Source organism: Ambystoma mexicanum, chromosome 2p (assembly GCF_040938575.1).
Source record: "Ambystoma mexicanum isolate Mex_15411 chromosome 2p, UKY_AmexF1_1, whole genome shotgun sequence".
NCBI lineage: Eukaryota > Metazoa > Chordata > Amphibia > Caudata > Ambystomatidae > Ambystoma > Ambystoma mexicanum.
Window position 1 is genome coordinate 836,219,052 of NC_090923.1, and position 20,283 is coordinate 836,239,334.

Consider the following 20,283-nt stretch of genomic DNA (forward strand, 5'->3'; position numbering starts at 1 on the left):
TATCAGGTGACCTGTTTGTCTGCGCTTATTACCACACCAACCTGCCGTGGCTTTGCAGGCGTGTTGCAATCGATGTGTCTGAAGCATTTGAGAACAAACTGGAAAGGATCAGGTCTGTACATGACTATGAAGCTATTGGCGGAGTGATGAGAGGGAGGCTGTCAGCCAGCGGCGGCGCCCACTGATGGGTAGGTGCATGGGCTACTCGAGGGCACGATGCCAAAGGGCCCTTTTGCTGTCTGTGAGGAGGAAAACCAGCAATCACTACCTGGAGAGACTAACCAGGCATGGGCCGGCACACACATGGCCATACAAATCAAACTATCTTGCTAGTTGTAGGCTCATGTAGTGATTCACAGAGAGCGCACAGATGGGATATATGAATGTGTATATTGTCTTTTATTAAGTTCATTTCTGTCTTAAGTTTATGGCAAGAACAGCCAGCCCATGGTTTATTAGCTGCATATCACCCCAATTCTTCCATAGAAGAAAGAAAGTGCTCCAGAATTGGGAGCAGCGTCATTAGATGGGCAGGAGCACCCCCCGCCCCCTTCCCACTAAAGCTTTGAGCTTCGTGGGGGAATTTTTTTACAGCGCCAGCTCCAATCAGTGATGTTTTTTCTAGGAGTTGGCCAGTGCGGGAAGTAACTTTTCTGAACCTTTGTGCACCCCCTACTTCTAAAAAGAAAAAGCCTATGTGTTTCAGTACACAGTACTGGTGCTCGCCACATCAATTCATCTAACATTTACAATGATCATTTTTAGTTTTGGTTATGAGATGGCGCTAATTCGCCACTTATAAGCCAAAACTATTGCATTAGAGTACAACTAGGGAGAAATGGCATTTGTGAAAGTGCCTAGAAGAGAAGACGATTCGAAAGTAGAATCCATTTGTGGAAGTGCCTGCCAGTGTCTTTACAAAGCAGTTTTCTGAGAGTTAATGACTTAATTGGAGCCTTAAATGCGCTACAAGGGTAATTAAAATGTCAACCAGGTCTGCCTTCTGCCAAGCGGTTAATAAGCACAATGCGTGTCCTTCCGCATTTGCCAGGCACTGCTATTACATGCCCAGGTACCATTCTTGTCCAGTTTAATACCACTACGGCAGTGCCTGGCAAATGCCTTTCCCATGCCTACGCAAATGCCAAAACTATTGGTATTGCCCGTGATGGTTTTCTCTGCTAAAAAAAAAAAATACTCTCTTATCGTTGCCGAAATTTCGAGAATGCTCAGTTTACAATACAGTTAACCAAAGCAGATTTTAAAACGCCTTTAAAGACACAGATGTGTATGGGCTCTGCCCCAGACCAGCCCGCCTGCCACATGCACGGGCCTGTTGGGAAAATGAACACTGTGTCTGTAAGCCAGGCTGCGTGTTGACAGTAGGCCGATGGTTTGCATCACTTCAGAAACGCAAAGCTGCGGAAACGGGAAAACCGTGCCCGTGCCAGCCTGGCCCGCTGCAGGTGTGTCCGCGGGAGTGCAATTCTCCAATTACACGTTGCGCGTTCGCCGTGGTGTGTCGGCGCACCTCGACGCAGCGCGGGCAACGTGTGCCCATGTTTACGCGGGGGCGCAAACACATTCCCCCTTGCACAGCAAGAAACACGCAACGCTGCCAAAGCACTTACTGAGCGGCTGGCGGTAGACACCCGTTATTATTTCGCCTAAAATAGTGCTGACAGAGTGTCAATCGGGAAGCGGGCAGCACGCGTCTCCTGCACTGGAGTCTCTTTGGATTGCAAGTCGTTCTGCAGTGGGGTCCTATTCGTCCGGGTGCAAACACCGCATGAGCATGGACTGGAACCCAACGCCCTGCGATTATGGGAAATTCGGCACAAGGCCAAAGACACTGGAACACCAGACGCGCTCCCCGAAGGCCCATGATGCCCGCCAGTGCCCCATTCCAGATCTCTGCAAGAAAAAGTTCATTAGGCGTTGCTCCTTGTGAGAACTGCTGAAAATAAGCGCTATATGTCACATTGGAGTTGGTCAGCAAGAAAACTTGACTACCATACAGAAAGTAAACAGAATGAGACTGGTCTTAGTATGTGTGGGGTGAGGTCCGGGGTGGGCGAGGAAACTGCACTTTCCATATAAACTGACCGTTGGAGCTAGTACCTAGGAGGTGTGATGGGCGAGCTTGACTTGGGTACAGTGCCCCCTCCATCTGCCAGATATTAATGGGCTCACTTACTGTTGCGGTGATCCAAGCCCAGCCTGACCTTTGCCACACTTGCGATCGTGCCAACCCTGGAAATGCTCATTAGACATTAAATCAACCAGAGGGAGTCCTTGATATAATAAATAGCATAATACCAATTGTCTAGATTTATATAGTGTTCACTGTCACACGCTTATAGTTTTCAAATGGAGAAAATGCTGGGCCTTCGTAACCACAATTCAATGCTACTCATCACCCCCATGAACGGATTCAAATAAAACGAAGGGTCTACATTCTTGGAGTGTGCTCTACCAGCCATAAGGTCGATAGTGCCGGCCAAGCCAAGCTGACAAAAGCGTGAACAGTGAAACCAAAAGTGAGTCATCCCATTTACTGAATAAGTCACAGCAAGCTGCTTCTCCAAACCACTGGGTATGTGACGGCTCTCCAGCGCACTCGCTGCATGTATGCATGAAGGCAGGGTCACTACAACCCCCCCCACCACGCCCCCATCTCACAGTGGTATCCCACATCTGAATGGGAGCTACAGAACGGTTAAAAGGGCCGCCAGGTCCCCAAATGAATGAGAAAGGGAGCAGCAGAAGCCAGGGCATGCTTGGGCATGTTCTGCATTCAGCCACCACAACACAGCAGATTTTGTACAGTGCCAGAAAGCAGGGCCATGCTTTGCAGTCTGTACAAAGCACCTGCCAGGCATACTGTCTCGCGGTGCATCTGCACTCAGTGCTGCGTACCGACAACTATGGCAGGGCACGGGCCAAGACCGAACAGCAGGTCTTGTCTTGGCTCGTGTGGTCTAGAATCCCAATGATAAATGATCAGCCATTAATTGTGAGAAGTTCATTGTGAAGCATGCTGGGTGAAAAGCACTGAAGTGGTCTACTAACACTAGTGTAAAGGGAAGATTTGGATGGTCTATGCAATGGCCCTCATTATAAGTGAGCCGGTCTGGAAATAAAGGTGCCGTTAACAATGTTACCGGCACCTTTTTCGGACCGGCTCATTTCGAGTCTGCCGGTAGGGGCTGTGAACTACCGGCAGGCCAGACCTGATATTTCATTGAAGATCCGGCACCTTCAGAGATCCCGACTCCACGGGAAAAGGAACTTACCATTCCTCTGCCACCTGTGATATCCTGATAGCAAGCGGTGGAAACAGTAAGGCGAGACTGCCGGTCGAGGGGTTACCGGCAGACTCGTAATGAGGGCCAATGTGTTGCTCAACCATGATTCATATCTGAGAGCATTGCTACTACATGCGGTATTTATAGATATGGCAATATCTGACTCTTGTCGCAATAGGATACTAATCCTGATACATGAACAAGGATCCAGGTTATAGTGTCTAAATTATCGGTTAATATTCTTAACTGAAGTGCCACTCTAGGGGCCCCTAACAACAAGGGTACAAGAGAAAAACATTATATCCATTAATCAAACTGGTTTCCCTTAGGGTTGTCCATGTCTGTAAAAACGTTTGTACTACTGCAAGTGGCGCACATAGCATAGCAGGAGTGTGGGGACAGCCACCACTGTTTGTGGTAATTCGGCTATTCTGCTGCTTTCGATATGGTGGATCGTCAGCAACTGTGGTCAAAATTAGAAGTCAGGATCATCAATAGGGACTTTTTGACTAGGATTAGCACCCTGTAGCTTGCGCCTTGCATTAGGGTCAGACTGAATACAAGCGGGAACATCACACTGGCATTACTATCAGTCCAAGGCCTTAAATAAGACGGTGTGTTTGCCCTGCTATGTGACTTATTCATGGTGGATCTCCGTCAATCCCTGGTGCAACAGTGGGTCTTCCCACCCAAATTAGGCAACAATCAGATCAATGATTAGCCAACACAGACCAGCCTGGGTTCTCGCTCAATGCGCCAAGAGGTCTCCAGTGTTTACTTGATGCCACAAATTATCCTTCTAAAACGAATGGTTTAAAACTAAATGTCACAAAATCACAGTCTGCGTTTTTTAGAAAAGGAAACCCTAAAGTAGATCTTGAATGAAGTGCCACTTGATGTAGTGCACCGTGTCAAATATCTAGGTACGATAATGGCGTGAAACTGAAAGGGAACAACTTTGTTCTGTGTACGCCGATTGGCTCCGACTTAAAATATGCAAGATATATAGTACAACCGTACATACCCGTTTACCATGTAGGAATTCTTCCGGGCTCACTGTTTGGTGCGCAGACCTTTGGGTAGACAGGGATCTAAAATGGAAAACTTCTTTAGAAGTGGAACGCTGGAGGAAAGCTCCAAGCTTGCCCCAAGATACTTCCTTATATCTGCTGCTAAACGACCCAGGCCTGGTATCTGCTAGAAGAACAGCACAAATATGTTATTGGTCAATCCCAGTCAGTCGGTTAGCTGAGGGTGGACGCTACTGCTATTCTTACTCAAGGTGTTGTTTTAGCAATATCTCGCTGAGGTCAAATGCATGCATTCAAGTTGGCTAACCACTTGTTGGCTAATGTATAGGTTCAGGTGAATGTTATGGGTAATTTCAGAAGTCTGATGGGGTGTTGCTGAAAAGAGAAAAGTTTATTTTTCAGACGTCAAGCAGGTACGATTTCACTGAGGGGGCTGTGTATTGGTTTTTGAGGAAAGGCATAATTCCCACAATGATTTGATGTGCTCGCTTTCGCTTATTTAAGAAACTTGCTTTAACCACCTCCCCACTAGTGAGCTACTGGGGAGCTGGAATAAAGTCCCTTATTAGCAACACCAATGAAGATCACGTAAAGAGCCAGCAACAACTGAAACAAAGAAACATCTAATGATCAAATGCTCGTGAGTGAGGGTCGAAACTGAATGCAATTACCTGAAAGATACGCTAAATATCACTGGGTCACTTTCTGTTCAATCATCTTAGATTCTTATTTCAGGCATCTTGATTATTTTGCATTTATTGAACATACTGTGACAAACATTTTTTAGTGGTAGCGGGAACTGATAAATATTCCCAACCCTGCAGCATGTCAGAGTATTACGGCAATACTATTTGCTTGGAAGACTCATTTTAACATATGATTGTCAGATTTGTTGTCATTTTGCAGATTTAAGACCGGATTTACAAAAATATTTTCAATGGGACTTTCCATGTTAAAACATGTTTGTAAATCAGGCCCTTAGCATATTGACTTTTTATACAGGGTGTAACAGTGCAGTGTTATCCCTAACTGTGCATCAGGTTAGCTTATGCTGTTTAACATTAATTGTGTTAACTTGATTTGATGTGTGAAACGTTAATTGTAACTGTCAATTGTATATGCAAAACAAAGGGTGCAAATAAAAAAGGAATCAGTTGGCTGAGCGCAACCAGAGCGTGGCAAGCTGACACTGAAATCCAATTGTGCAGTGGTGGGTTGCGCTGGAGTGCTCTGCCCAGCCCAGCAGACATTTGCCACTCATGTCAAGCTCTGAAGCAAGGGTGTTTTGGTGGTCAGATCGCTAGTTAGGCCGAGAAGCAGGGGCTCGGCCACAAGTGGTGACTATTTACAGAACCAGTCCGAGCAGCCGCAGTGTGTGAAGGCCTCCGTCGCCATTATCGACTCTCTGAGTCGGCTGCTGTTAGCGATGCCAGATGTCACTTACAGCTTAGCAGCTACCCAGTGCGCACAGGTGATGCCAAGGCTGTGTTACATTTCTGTGGGTATCACACAGAGCAGCGCGTCCTATTAGGCCTGCCTGTTACAATCACGGTTCTCCCCTTTAAGACCTTGGCAGTCGCTGCTAGTTGCCGTGTCACAGCACTATTGAAAGTAACATGAACAGAACTGTAGGAGCAGCGGCGCCAGCTGTTCAATGCATGCAACTGGAAAAAAATGGGATTTCTGCCAGGCAAGGCTGGCTGGGGTTGTTTGTTCTGATAATGTGTGCCAAACAGTGCCCACATTTCAGGATAATGGTGCAACGTCTGTTATGTTCTGTTATTTTAATTTATAAAGCGCACAGAGATATCTTGGCGATAGAGCTGCGTCTGCCCATAGCTTGCCCAAAACGATGACTATGCTTTAGGCTAGGAAGAATATATTTACTTTTGCAAATGGTGCAGGTTCCCATCTACTTCACTTATCAGATATTATTAGCACATGCATTCCATTATAGACCTCCACTCAGCCAATCAGAATGCACAGAAAACAGTATATAAAGCAACATTGCAAGTTACTTGTGGTCTTATCCTCACCCCCCCACCCCCAAACTAAAAATGCTTTCCTTTTTTAGTTGCCCGACCTCATGTGCTTTAGACCTCGGGAAGAGCCATTCATGTTTGGCATAATACGCTGTTTCCAATGAATAGCCTTCGGCTTTGCCTCAGACAATATCTTGGGGGTGGGTCATTATCCTACGATAATGACCGCTCCCCGTGACCTGTGAGGCCTATGTATGCATTGAGTTGGACAACAAAGGCTTTTCCTACCTATAGCCAGTGGTGTTGCTCAGTCTGGAAAAGATCCGGGGCCACAATAATGTCGGGACTCGGGGCTAGTTATAGCCTTTTGCCTGTAGACCTTGAGCTTCTATCCAGGACTACAACCAAAAGACCCGGGGCTATAGCCCCCGCCCACAAGCTGTGTAAGGCTTTATGGTTTGCAAAAGGGGTGAATTCCAGGGGTACGCCTAACCAGCCACAGGGTTACACGTGCTTTATCGTGGTGCTGGGAGTCAGATAAATCTGTCTTTCAGCACCATGGAGAAGGCCCCAATGCACAGCTTTTTTCAGCTTTCTCAGACTACCATAAAGGAAGAGGGGCCAATAGTCTTGGCCTACCCAACCGGAGCCCCAGAGCACGTTGCTTCGTGTACTTCTCTGGGTCCATCCCGGATGGCAGATGTGGTGGTTTCCTCACAGGAAAAAAATAAAACTGAACCAATGTACAACCTAACTGGACTCACGGTGATGTTACGAAACAGCGAAAAACCTAACACCCGCGTTAATTAGTACACATCCCGTGGGTTTCACTCGGACACCATGGTGTGTCAAAGAGCCCAGCTGCCAAGCAATGGTCCTACTTCCAGTCTGCGGCTGGGAAAGGTGACTATTACCGGTGACATGTTATCGTTTAGATGACACTCAAGTCCCTGGTCCAAAGGTCATTTACAATGATCGCCAAATAAAGCGATGTAAAATGAAAATCTTTAACCATAGCGTACGTTTCCGTCACTCCCTAACGCGCCTGTCCATTGGTTCTTCGGCCAACATTAGCATCAAATCATTTAGAAAACTGCCCCGATCTTTACATAGCTAAGCACCAAAGAATTGGCAAATAACTGTGCTCGGCAGACGAGAGCGTCGTGCCACCCGGACATCCTGCCAATGGTGTGACAGCACGGGCTGCGACCCGCCTGGGCTATAGGGAACTATAGGGAAATTGTCACACATGTGTGCTCTCTGAAAGCCAAGAAGGCTAGTGGCAGGAGCCGTCACACACGCCCTTCCAGCACTCGCTCCTCTTCTACACCCCAATGTAAAGCACAAAGTGTCAGAATGGCCGTGTTTTACATTATTTATTTGTTTAATAGTGATTTGTAATGTGACAACTGTGAACAGGTCACAGTAGCACACCAAATGAAAATGGGGTGACGGCTGGGAAAAAACCTGATCTTCAAACCCTGGAGCATTCAGATCAGGTAAGTGCCAGGAAAGGCCTGGGAATAAGTGCTGACACTACATATCCAATCAGTGTAGAGCCAGTGTTGCGCTTTAGCCTTTGTCGAAATCAATAGGTCCATTTGTTGTGTAGTCTGCCCATTTAACACACACAGGAACCACTACATATACAGACATAGCAGTGCTGATGTGTGCACAGGCAATACACAAAGCGGCATGCATGCTGGTCCCCACCAGGTATGAGCCCAGAGGCAGTGTAGACATGCAAGGTTTACGATAATTACCTCATAAGCATGGTATTGATACACTTCCATTAGTCATTACAGGTAATACTGTCCCAATCAGGCAGCATAAACACTACCAGGATACCTAGTTGGGCAGCATTGTTTAGTCTCATTGGGAAGTTCTGTTAGTTCTGGCTGCTATTCTTAGCCCCCAGGCAGGGAGGCGGAGGAAGGCATCTCTGGTACAGGGGGCGGCAGGAAGCAGCAGCTGGCCCTAGAAGTTTCTACTGTAGCCGCCCATGCCTCAGTATTAATGCAAGTAACATATTTATACAGCAGCAGGGACAGGTGTTTTTTTCTATATTTGATGAGTTGGCACCTACAGCACTGGGATCAGGGCAGTATGGCTTACATGGAGAGTTCCAGGGCATAGCCTGTCTACTGCCGCCACCATCTAACCGTCGGGGGATTATATCGAGAGTACTGCTGCCACCATCTGACAGTCGGGGGCTTTTATCGAGAGTACTGCTGCCACCATCTGTAAATCGGGGATTATATGGAAAGCTCCAGAGCTGAACCCACCTACTGCTGCCACCATCTGACAGTCAGGGCTTCTATGGAGAGTTCCAGAACAGAACCTGTCTACTGCTGCCACTATCTGACAGTAGGGCACAGCAGTGATCTGTACATAATAGCAACAGTTCCCAACAATTAGATGACCACTGCGAGGAAACAGGATAGTTGTACATACCATACCAACGAAAAGAGCATATGTGAAATGTGACTAGTGCAATAGCTAAACTCCACACACCTTCCAAGCGCTAATTACAAAGCTGCAAAATGTCACCCCACAGCCTTATGTCAACAATATCTCAGCCCCCTATGTGGCTGCATAAGAGATCTGAAGAAGATATCCGGCTCGCTACCTGCGATTCAACTACAATATACCTTAATCGCGAGTATTTCCACATACTACCTGTTTCTATTGCCTGTCCGATAGTGGGCCTTGGACCATTTCTGCATACGGTATTCCATAGGAATAACGCGTGCGGTAATTATTGCTGTATTATTATGCCAAATAGCTCTCACCTCCAATTCTACCTTCCCCAAAGAGGTGGCATTAAACATCATAGATGGTCTCCTGGATTAAAGTGTTTTTCCTGTACTGAAGAGAAGGTGTGAGCAAGTGCTTCCCTTCACTGCAGCAAAAGATGTTTTAGCATGGGGTCAACAGAAGGGGATAAAAAGAGGACCCCACCATCTCAACACCCTCCCAATGTAAAGCACAAAAGGTCGAAGTGTCTGAATGGCCGTGTTGCACATTATTTATCTGTTTAATAGTGATTTGTAATGTGACAACTGTGAACAGGTCACAGTAGCACACCAAATAAAAATGGGGCGAGGGGTGGGAAAAAACCTGATCTTCAAACCCTGGAGCATTCAGATCAGGTAAGTGCCAGGAAAGGCCTGGGAATAAGTGCTGGCACTACATATCCAATCAGTAAGGGGATGCTCATGGTTAGACCAAGAAGCCTCGATTCCACAGCAGAAAAAATAACAACACACAAGTGCAAGACTACAAAGTAGTCCAAACCAGTTCTGGAACCAAATGGCAGCAGACCAAATGCCACCAGGGGATACAGGCAAGGAAGCTATTGGTCAATGGTTTTTAGTTTTTTAAAAGGAAGTCCTGGGGGTTTTCTAAAGCGAAGAAGTTCCTCTTTTGCCTGAGGCGGGTAGACTGCGTGTTAAATGGGCTAATCCCCAAGTTGTGCCACTGACCTTACACCTCCAGACAATCAAGGACCTACCTACAGGAAGTAGTTTGTAAGATCCTGGTGGGGAGGTACTTTGACATTTTCTTCAGAAGGTACAATGTGTACTGATGAATGAAGCAAAGTGTTTTGAAGGAGTTCCTGGCTTCAACTGAGAGCCAATTATGGGTTTTCCTGGGTGAGGTGTTTGTTAGGCTTCAGTCCGAGGATACGCCTAGCTGCCTTGCTTTGCAGGATCTGCAACTGGTGAAGAAAATTCTTTGGTGGGGTCGGGGGCAATGACAAGGTAACAGCTTATAGCATTAGTTGATCATCCAAACGACCGGAGGCCTTGTTACCTCAACCTTGTAAGTAACAATCAAAAAAGGGAGGGTTAATTTCAGCAGGTGAAGTTGGAAATAGGCTTTTTTGGTAAGCTTGAGGACCTGTGGGGTGAAGTAGAGAGCAAAGGAAAATTACCACTGGATTCCCTGCCTAAGGGGACAAGAAGTGAGGGTCTCAGCAGGAGGGGCCAGCCTAAAGCAGAGAGAGAGCTTGACAGCTGAGTCCATCTATGTAATTTAGTTTTTCCAGTGTTTTTTCACTGTTCTACAGTTGTGGGCAAATGACAGGCAGGATGCAATTAAACTGGATGCCAGATAGGGGTCCACACCCAACTTGAAGGAATTATTTTTGTCATCCATGTAGGTATAGAAGGTGAAGCAAAAAGGGGCAAACAAATTGATTCACGCTTGCATGCAAGTGTTGAAGAACCGAGGGGAGAGTATGGAGTCTTGGGCATCCCTTGCGTCTATGTGCTGAGAAAAAAGGGCCAGATCTAGTCTGGACCTCTCTATCTAGGAGGATGGGTGCAATACACCAAAGGGTACTGTTGTTATTACCGACAGTGTTCTTCCAGCCATCTAGCAGGGTGGCATGGTAACTGCAGATATAACCAGTGGAATGGGAACACCTGGGCAGTCACTATCTAGTGATCGAAGAGTTACCCCCTTGGGCAGAGGAGGACAGATTTAGTGCCTCTGGTTAGGTTAGATAGAAGACTGATCGATGGTGATAAAGGACATTGTTTGATTTGCAGATGTCCCGGAGTTAAATGATGACCATCTTTTCAAGGATCTTCAGCTTGCTGATGAATTAGGCTGATGGCAATACGCTGGTAGTTTGCTAGGATGGTTGAGTCATTCGGTTTCTTGAGCAGAGTGAGAATACAGGTCTTTTTCCATTCCCGGTGGAAGATGCAAGCTTGGAAAGAGCCGTTGCACAGGGCTGCTAATACAGGAACCAATGTGGTGATGTTGTCTTTAACCCTGACAGCGGGAAAATTGAATGCCCGCTCACATAGGCTCTCATCTGTTTAGTGTTTACAGTGGGGGAGCCCAGATTGAAAGTGAAGATGGTGAATGTAGGTGTGTTTAGAGGGGCAAGAGGAGGACTTGGATAAGACTCAGACTGGCTAGTAATGTTTGAATAAATCTAGTCAAAGAAGAAAGCTGGCAGGTTATCTGCCGGCGCCTGTGATCTGATGAGCCGAGAAGTGCATTAGTGGGCAACTTCATCTCCCAATACACCTTGAATACTTCTGCTGATTTGTTTGCAGCTTGGTTGCCTCTAACAGATCAGTAGAGGTATGACCCTTTACTGTACACAATCCCTTTGTACCCTCAACATAAGGGTCGAAATTGTAAAACAAATGGAAGTTAATGCACCACTACATTCACTACCAGCAACCCAATCAGATGTTCAATAATTATGTGGCTTTCCAAAAAGTCCCCATGCAGTACCATTATTTACCCCCATCGGGTATTTCCATTCAAATATCCACAAAACTTGTAATCATGTTCGACCTGGGTATTCAACAAGAGGCAATTAAAAACTATTCAGGAAAACTGAGTTTAACCACATGTGTCACCTCTTGTGGACCGTTCTCTACTCTGTCACCCTCTCTACTTGTGGTGTCGCCCAGGGATCTAACCTTTCCCCCTGGTTCTTCAATATCTACATGGCCCCCTTGGCCCACAGGATCTCTACCTTTACCTTTCAGTGTTATACGGATGACAAGCAGCTCTCTTTCAGGCTACCCTCAGCCTCCTCCTTGCTCATCCCTGACGGTTTAGCCGCAATTCAGTCCTTGTGTGATGATAACAATCTCTGCCTGAATGCCAGTAAGACAGAGACCATCCTCATTGGGACCCCTGCTCCCGCTTTCCCACTTTGACACGGGCCAGCCTCCCTTGGCCCTGTACCCTCACCTACCAATGAGGCAAAAAATCTTGAGTCATCTTCGACTCTACTCTCTCATCTCAGGCATCTCCAAAAAGTTCCACTACCAACTGCACCTCCTCAGAGGTATTCTACCTTTTCTCATTTTCCCCTCAGAGGCTCACCACCTTGTGAGCCCTGGTTCTCTCTAGGCTGGCCTACTGCAACAGATTCTTTCTCAATCTTCCTACTTCTACTCTCTGTCCTCTCCAACTCACCCAGAACAGTACCGTGATACTTATCCTTGGCTCAAGCCCAGGGACCGCATTTCTCCGGCGCTGAAATCCCTCCACTGGCTCCCTGTGGCTGCAAGGATCAAGTTCAAGACCCTCTGCATAATCCACAAGGCGTTCTGAGGCCGGGGCCTGCATTATCTACAATGCTCTATTCCTAAATACTCTATCTCTAGAGTCCTCCGCTCATCCTCCTCCAACTCTCTGCAGGTGAGCTGCTTTCACAAACAAAGATTTGGGGGTAGATCTTTATACTCTGCAGGTGCCTCCCTCTGGAGCACCTTAAATTCCGGAAATTCCTCAAGACCTTCCTCCTCCTCTCTCCCCTGCTAAACTCTGTTCTTTTTTCTCTTCACCCTCCTTCCTTGTTCTTCTCCCTAACTCTGTTCAGTTTTTCTGACTGGTTGCTTGTTCACCTCAGAGCCTTGCAAATCCCAAACCCCCCCACCAATCTTTGCACTTGCCCTCCGGGCCACTGCACTATGTTCAGCGTTACTGCACTTTCAGTTTACGCTCCACGAGTGAGGCAACCTCTCTGCACTTAACCCAAGGCCTTGTTAGACTGGACGCATTTATCCCCCCCACCCCCTCTTCCTCGAACCTCCGTCAGTATGCGTGCATTACCTAAATGTACTAGGACTAGTAATATTCGTCTGTCCTGTACCCCCCGCCCCCCAACTGTAACACTTTATGCATTTGCACTAGGAGAAATGCCGTCATGCATAGTATGCTCGTTTTCCTGTTTCAATTCATTCAGAAACTTCAAGGCCTAAGAATGATTACTTACTGTATTCCCTTGTTCCCCTCCCGCCTTGAAGCATTCCACCTGTGTATAAGCGCTGTATAAATAAACAATTATAAGATACCCTTCACTTGTACAGTAACAGCTGTTGGAATGAGGACATGTCAACACTGCTTGAGTGTAGAAAAGTGGAAATGCGCTAATTGCTTGTTTTACGAAAGAAGAGCTCAATAGATCTGGAGCAAATTGTTTTGCCAAGTCGGTGGAAAGTCTTACCGTAAACAGTGTGGCCTGAGCAGGCCATGGGGAAGCTGCAGAGAGTTCTGGGAGGGGCTGAGTACCCAGTCTGTGCTGTCTGGCATCCACTACAGTAGAGGTGTGGGTCCTGGGCGTGGAGGTCACAGTCTTCAGGGAAATAAGAGGCTTGTGCAATGGTCTCCGAAGGGCGTGGCCGCGTCCCATCATTCGGAAGGCTCTCTACCTGCTCTGGCGGGCTTCCATCTTGGAACGGTCTAGCCATGCTGCCCTTTGAACTCTGAGGAAAGGCAAAGGAGAGGAAATATATTAAAATGTTTCAGGAACAAAACCAAATCAGAACATGCCCCAGCTAGTTCCTGCACAACAGAGGGAAGTGCTGGTGGGAACCTCTGCACCCTCGCATTAGGGTGCCACTACACACAGACCGTGGCAGAGTACTATCCCAGTGGACGACCTTAACGAGGGTATAGGAGGACCACGTTTATTTGTGTCTGTTTTTTTTTACAAGGCCAGCGTGCCTAGACTGGTTCAATCAAAGATCACTGCCATCTGCTGAGTGGCTGGGAGGAAAGGTCCATTTACCAGTTGGCGGCTGCCACTTCACCAAGTGCACGATTCGTGCCCGCTGGTGCGGAGGCCTGCGTCAACGCTTCTCTTAATGAACCAGCACACTCTCAAATGTACAACTTCAATCCCCACCGCTATCAAAGGTTCAGCTTCATTTCCCACCGCTCTCAGGCAATTCAAGCATGTGCGATCAAACACGGTCTGTCCACCCTCTCTCACTTCAAGTATATCTAGCGCTGGGTGCGGACAGTAGTGGAAGCTGTACGATCGACACACACACACGCCGCACCAAGTGTGTGCCTGCGTTCCTTCTTATGGGGGCACTCGGCATGTGTATGGCCAAATCGTCCTGGAGAAAAGAAACGTGGCCCACAGTCATACGAGAAAGGGCCGCCTTCCTCCCCCGGATCCAAGGCGCACGCAAGGGTGCTGGGCTGGGCCACGCCCTGAAGCATACAGACATTAAACTTCAAGGATTAAGTGGAAATCTGCGACTGGGCATGCGTGCCCTGTGTGGATTCGGCAGGTTGCGCAACGTTTTCCGTAACAGATGCAGGCACGCACCCAAAACGAAAACCACACGGAGGAGAGTGTGCTTTGTGTTCTAAGGCTGGGTTCCAAGTGAAGTGCAGCGCACAATAAACAGCACACTACCCACCCTCTCCGCACTGCACTCCGGCCGCGTGCAGCCGGCGTGCATGCATCCTCTCTGCAAGTCGCTGATTGGACAAGTCACCCAAAGGTGCGCCCTGCTCTACCCTCCTTCCTGCACCGATTGATGAAGCCTGCGGGCGCCAGGGGCGCATCTCTTCGCATTGCACAACTATCTGTGCCCTAATAGCATCGGCTGCCCTGCCAACCACAGTGGCATGTTTAGTCAGAAGAAACACAACAAAGGATATTCGGGAGAATCAGTCACCTGCATTGTTTAGTAAACTACCAAGAGGAAGTGATCCTGGCGCAGGGCACAGCTGGCGTGTGGTTCATGCCCTACACCTTGGGCGCGGAACTCGGTGAATGAGTGGGTGGACAGCAGGCACTGAACTGGCAGCGTGAGGTTTGGGTGCGATGCACCTATTTTAGAGATGAGATTCCAAGGCAGTGAGTTCAAACATCGAGCAACAAAATAACGGTCAAGTGTTAGAATCTAGAAACCACTTTTGCTTCTCCTCAACTTGGATCTCAAGATCCTCGTGAGCATCGTGGAATACACAGTTTATGGAAAAAGAGAAAGCCGAGCAGGAGCCACAAGCCAAGTCCCCTTTCACAAGGCTGACCCGCTCCTTGGGATATGGCCACTGCCAGCGGCCTTACGCACCCTGAGCTCGGCAGAGTCGGAGAAGGCAATTGGGACAATGTACACTGATAGACATGTTTTGCTTTTCACAAGAATGTTCGAACTGAGGACCCCACGTCCTTGGTGGTATGTGGAGTATGAGACAACCAGACTTTATACTTGTTTTTATTTAAGTGGTGATTTTTTTTGAGTAAAGGCACAATGCGGGGGTTGGGGGGGCGGGGGTGTCTGTTTCACCCCTGCCCACGCCTCCCCCCTTGACAATGAAACAGTGATGAACAAAGAACCCAATTTGGCAATTTTAAAAAGATCCCATGAAGACCTTGTAAAAAGTAGCAAAGATCACACACCCCACTTGGAAAGACTAGTTTGCCCCCCTTTGCCTTAAAGATCACTTGGGCCTGCCCAATACAATTGTGGTCAATTGGAACACAGTGATGGCTAACCTCAACAAAACTATGAGTCAGTTCCACTGTGGATTCTTCAGTGATGCTTGGTCTAGCTGCCCAGGCTTGTGGGCGGCACAGGCAGCGTGGCCAGTGAGTGACACCAAACACAGATATTCTTTGGACGGCCTTAGGCCGCATTTAATTACATTACTTACAACACCCAAAAGCGACAAAACCATACATGAAGGATATCATAAGCACTGTTACATCATCAATATCATACTTGACGGGGGGGGGTGGACATGGCCATCGCCCCCACTCTCCGGGAACAGGTCTGAGGGAAACATGTGACCCAGTGAACCAACCAGACCCCTAGTCCTGTTCCCCTCCTTTCGCGGCCAGAGAGGAACGATCAATGAGCGCATGGCACCTCACCATTCCGCACCAAACCTTGGACCATCATGTAACTCATCAATAAATCCCCCTTCCAGTGACACAAATTGCTGAAGCCATAACTCAATTCAATGTGCCCTAACCTATCGGAACATACCCTCTCAACCCCCAGACTACAAGGATTAAAAATCACTTGGGCCTGCCCAATACAGGTGTAGTCAATTGGAACACAGCGATGGCTAACCTCAACTGGGACCGCAAACTATTTGTCAGTTCCACTGTGGATTCTTCAGTGATGCTGCCTCTAGCTGCCCATGCTTGTAACCTTTGCATTGCCAGTCCTCTGAGGAGCTGCAATAGACATGGATACCCAAGCCTGTTTGAACTTGACATGCCTATGCTTGGCTTGGGAGCCACCTCACACAGGATATACTTGGAGAGAAGGCAGCATTAAAAAGACACCTAGGTTGTACTTCTTCAAACCACCTCCCAACCTATAAACGGGGTAAAACGAGATGGAAAAACATACCAGTAGAGAATAATATCTTGGAAAATGTTCATTTTTTTGTGTGAAGCTCAACTGAAATTGAATTGCGCCTCGAGGTGGTGTGGTGATTTGCGGGGGTCATTGGGGCGAGGGGGTGAATTTGGCAAATGGTTTTCAAGAAAGGTGAAGGGTGTGCTGGGAGCACCAGGCTTCAGCTCGCCGTAGATGCAACAGTCTCTCTTACAGTCTGCCTGGACAGACGGTAGTTCAGATTCAGTACCCATTCAACCATTGGCTTCTCTGAAGAGACAGCCAACAAGGTTTCATACTCGATGTCAACTGGGATTTTTGGTATGTATGAAGAACAGGGAAGTAACTGGCAGTGCAGAGAGATACACATGTCCAGGTGGGGCTGCTGCAGGCCATGGGCATGAGATAAAATGAGACCTGCGCACAGGGGAGGGAAGCTCTCACCCTAATACTCTATCCGATCAGTCCTAGAGTATAGCCGTGAATTGCATATCAGGTATACAAGGCTGTAAAATAAGGCATGTAGGATGAAAGTGACCACCTGAACGTTTTTTTTTTAATGTGAGAAAAGGCCTACTCCAGACTCTCACGTGCGTATCTATGTGTTTGTTAGCAACGCTCCCAACATCACAAGTTTAAAATAAAGTTGCACCTCTATATTTTTCCAGACATTGGTCGCCTATTTCAAACTTCACGTGCTTTTAAAGCAATACTGCGTTTAGTCGAACTGTTTTGGAATCACAGGTAAAAAAGCGCGCCTGTGCACTTAGTCTGGTGATCTGTGAAGTGAGATTTGCACAATGGTGACGTGATAACCCATGGCGGCTTGGATTTGGACACGGTACGTGCATATCGAAATATCAATTACACATGAATGTTTCATGCAGCACGAAAACGCTGAGGTGTTTTATTTTCTCCCTTTGGTAGCGAAGGGGGTGGGATGGTATTGGGTGGGTGGAGGAAAACGGCCTGAGCGAACTTTATAAACGAGAAGTTATACTGGAAGTGAGAAATTACACCAAGTTATGGAACGAACGATGTGAACTTATACGGAAGTACAAATCTGGTTAAAACCCGCAGAGAAGTAAAAGAAGAAAACATACTCCACAACGCTGCAGTGGTGCAAGCCCAACAGACGAGTGGACCAAGAGCTGCAGTACCGAGAGCCGCCAACAGGTGGCGGGCCGGAGAGCGCTCAATGTTTGTAAACAAAGGCCGGGCGGCACCTGCTGCGGATGAGACCTGGAGTGACCCCGGACGGGGTCGAAGGGACGGGGCCTGGCAGGGCTCAGCCAAGGGGGCTTTTTCAAGGGGATTTCCCAAGTCAGAGCTGCAAGTGTTAGCACTTCAGGGCAGCTGGAAGGAAGAGCGACGCTGAACGGATAGCTCAGTGCAGTGCAGTGCAGTACACACCAAATACGAAGTAGACGAGATGGACCGGTGTTATTCTGGCGCCCCGAATGTATATATTTCGGGGCTTTCGATGGGGGTGTTGGAAAATAATGGAGGTTTGCGAAAACCCAGGAAACGTGATATTTGCACAACGGACAAAACAATACGAAATGTTCGTGGGTGGGTGGATTTAAACAGTATAACACAAGTGACAAAACGTTTCAGTTTTGACTTCTCCTCAATTCATTTCCCCCCTAGAATCCAGCGCCCACACACTCACACACACACATTTAAGCACCCCAAAAACCATAGTAAATAATACGCATGTCCCTTGGAGGGCAGAGCCTGTCTCTCGGCGACTCACTGGAACGTCACTGCCCTCAACGCGAAGGGAAACATCTGTTTTTTCGTAGTTTGCACGTTGCTGAAATGGATCTCTAGCGCCCTGGGCGTGTGTGGGGGAGGGTGGCATTGTTGTGTCCAGAGGGTGGGTCTCTCTCTCTCTACCCCTTCCTCCTCCCGGCGCAGCTGGGTCTACTAAACCCGGCCATGTGCAGCGGCTGCTGCTGTCAGGCGCTTAGTAAACACTGGCACATGGGCTGATCCCTCCCAGCAACAGGCAACGTGCCGTGCAGTGAATCTTCCATTCACTGCACAGCCTCGGCAGTCTGGCTCGTGCCTCATCAGAGCGCTGCCGGTCTCGCAGCGCCGTCTGGGCATACCCTCCGTGAACCAGGCAGACTTAGTGAGCGCCACGCTGCCACTGCACTTACTGTCACCAGATGTGTACATGAAGCAGCGCGACAAGGCAAGAAACATGTACCCCAACATGTCACCCCGTGTCCAGCATCATCACAGAATTCAGTGACAGCCCCTGCCAACAATCGCAGGATGCGAACTCCCACCCATCATCACCACAGAACACAGTGCAAAACATGACCCGAAATCGCATAATGCAGTGACACCTTCTGCCCACCCCTGCAGAATGTATCACAGAATTCTCCACCACTATCTCCCAACCACCCTCATACAAATAGAAATCCTGACGGGTCATCGCAAAAATGTGTCTGTTTAAAACCATCACTCAATGCAGAGTCAGCCGCTGCCCTGTACCACAGGATGTCTTGCCACTCTATCCCCTCCACCACCAGTCCGACCCCATAACCATCATTGTACGTACTACAAGCCCATATTCAGCACCACCTTAAAATGCAACGACAAGCCACATACCCTGCACCACAGAATACTTTGTAAGCCTCTGATAAGCACGACCATATAATGCAGGGCAAGCCCATGCCGACCACCCCTTAATGCAGCGCCATTCCCTACAAAATGCCACCAGGAAGGGGATTGGAAGTCAACAAACAACGCAATGTCATATTTTGTCTTGCACCCCCAGTGAATGAAGTGGCAGTCGCATGAAATATAATACCAGTACATCAGAAAATAAAGAACACTAAAACAAGATGATACGATACTCCTACAGTACAACAAAACGAATGCAATTCCGTGCAAAAATGCATTACACCCTATCTCACCTGACTTTGGCATGCACTGTCTCCGGCACTGCCTGCGCGCGATGCTTTCACACTTCTCAGACGAAGCCCTAAAAATCACACTTCTGTCCAAAATCCAAGTAATGCTGCGCCTTCAACTCTGGCAGATTGTGTCTCGCCGCTGTCTGGAGCTGGGCACGCGCCGTTGCCTGTGCTGACCGGTGGTGTGCGTGCAGACCATTCCTTCTGTCATCTGAAGAGCCTGCAGTCAGACGCTTGTTTTCCCTCTCTTGCCTGCCACGCGCTTCACGTGACGTCACTACTCGAGCGCGCGCGCGCGCCCTCTTTGACAAGTTCGGGCTTGTAAAAACGAAGTGTAGCCAGACGCTGCCGTTTGTTGTTACAGACGTGCGCGGGGAGAGGGTCGCGACTTATTTAATACCGGGGGAGGATGACATGAATTGACAGCCACTGGGCCGAGGGAGCTCTTATCCCGGCCTGGAGACAACTCGCATCCACACGTACCTTCTTGTCACCTTGAAGGCGGGACGGGGTTGCTAGTTCTGGCGGGAAACTTGTTTCCAACAAGCGTTCTAACCGTGAACCAAATCTGACGGAGTGTATTACTAGCGTCTGTCATAACAGAGTAAGGGGGCGGGTACAGGGAAGGGCTGCCGCCCCCAGGCCTCGTGACACGCCAAGACCTGCCCCTCACACACCACTACTGGCGCAGCCCCCTTCCAAGCAGCCACAGTGCTCAGCAGTGCCTTCATAGTCCAAACTGGTACTGTCCACAGCGCAGGCTCCGTAGAAGAAAAGGCGCCGACTCGGAGGAGATGTGCTTTTATCAGTGAATGTCTTGGGAAGTGGAGACTGTTAAAGACACGGCTCTGAATTGATCACAAAGAATAGTACTCTAGAACGGTTAATTACAGAGACGA

General features: G+C 48.2%; 1 protein-coding gene across 3 annotated transcripts in view; it reads right to left on the reverse strand.

Moving 5' to 3' along the window:
* The window catches only part of BBC3 (BCL2 binding component 3), a 59,175-nt gene extending 39,175 nt beyond the window's left edge, over positions 1-20,000 (reverse strand). The window contains exons 1-2 of one of the 3 annotated variants that reach the window (XM_069644541.1): positions 19,868-20,000; positions 13,310-13,568 (exon numbers count right to left, since the gene is read on the reverse strand). In XM_069644541.1, coding sequence (XP_069500642.1) covers positions 13,310-13,553 — 244 coding nt within the window. In that variant the 5' untranslated portion in view covers positions 13,554-13,568; positions 19,868-20,000. Of the gene's footprint in view, positions 1-13,309; positions 13,569-18,210; positions 18,334-19,384 lie in introns of those variants that run through there. The other 2 variants (XM_069644539.1, XM_069644538.1) reach the window with 2 other exon arrangements.
* Between the last annotated feature and the right edge of the window lie 283 nt (positions 20,001-20,283).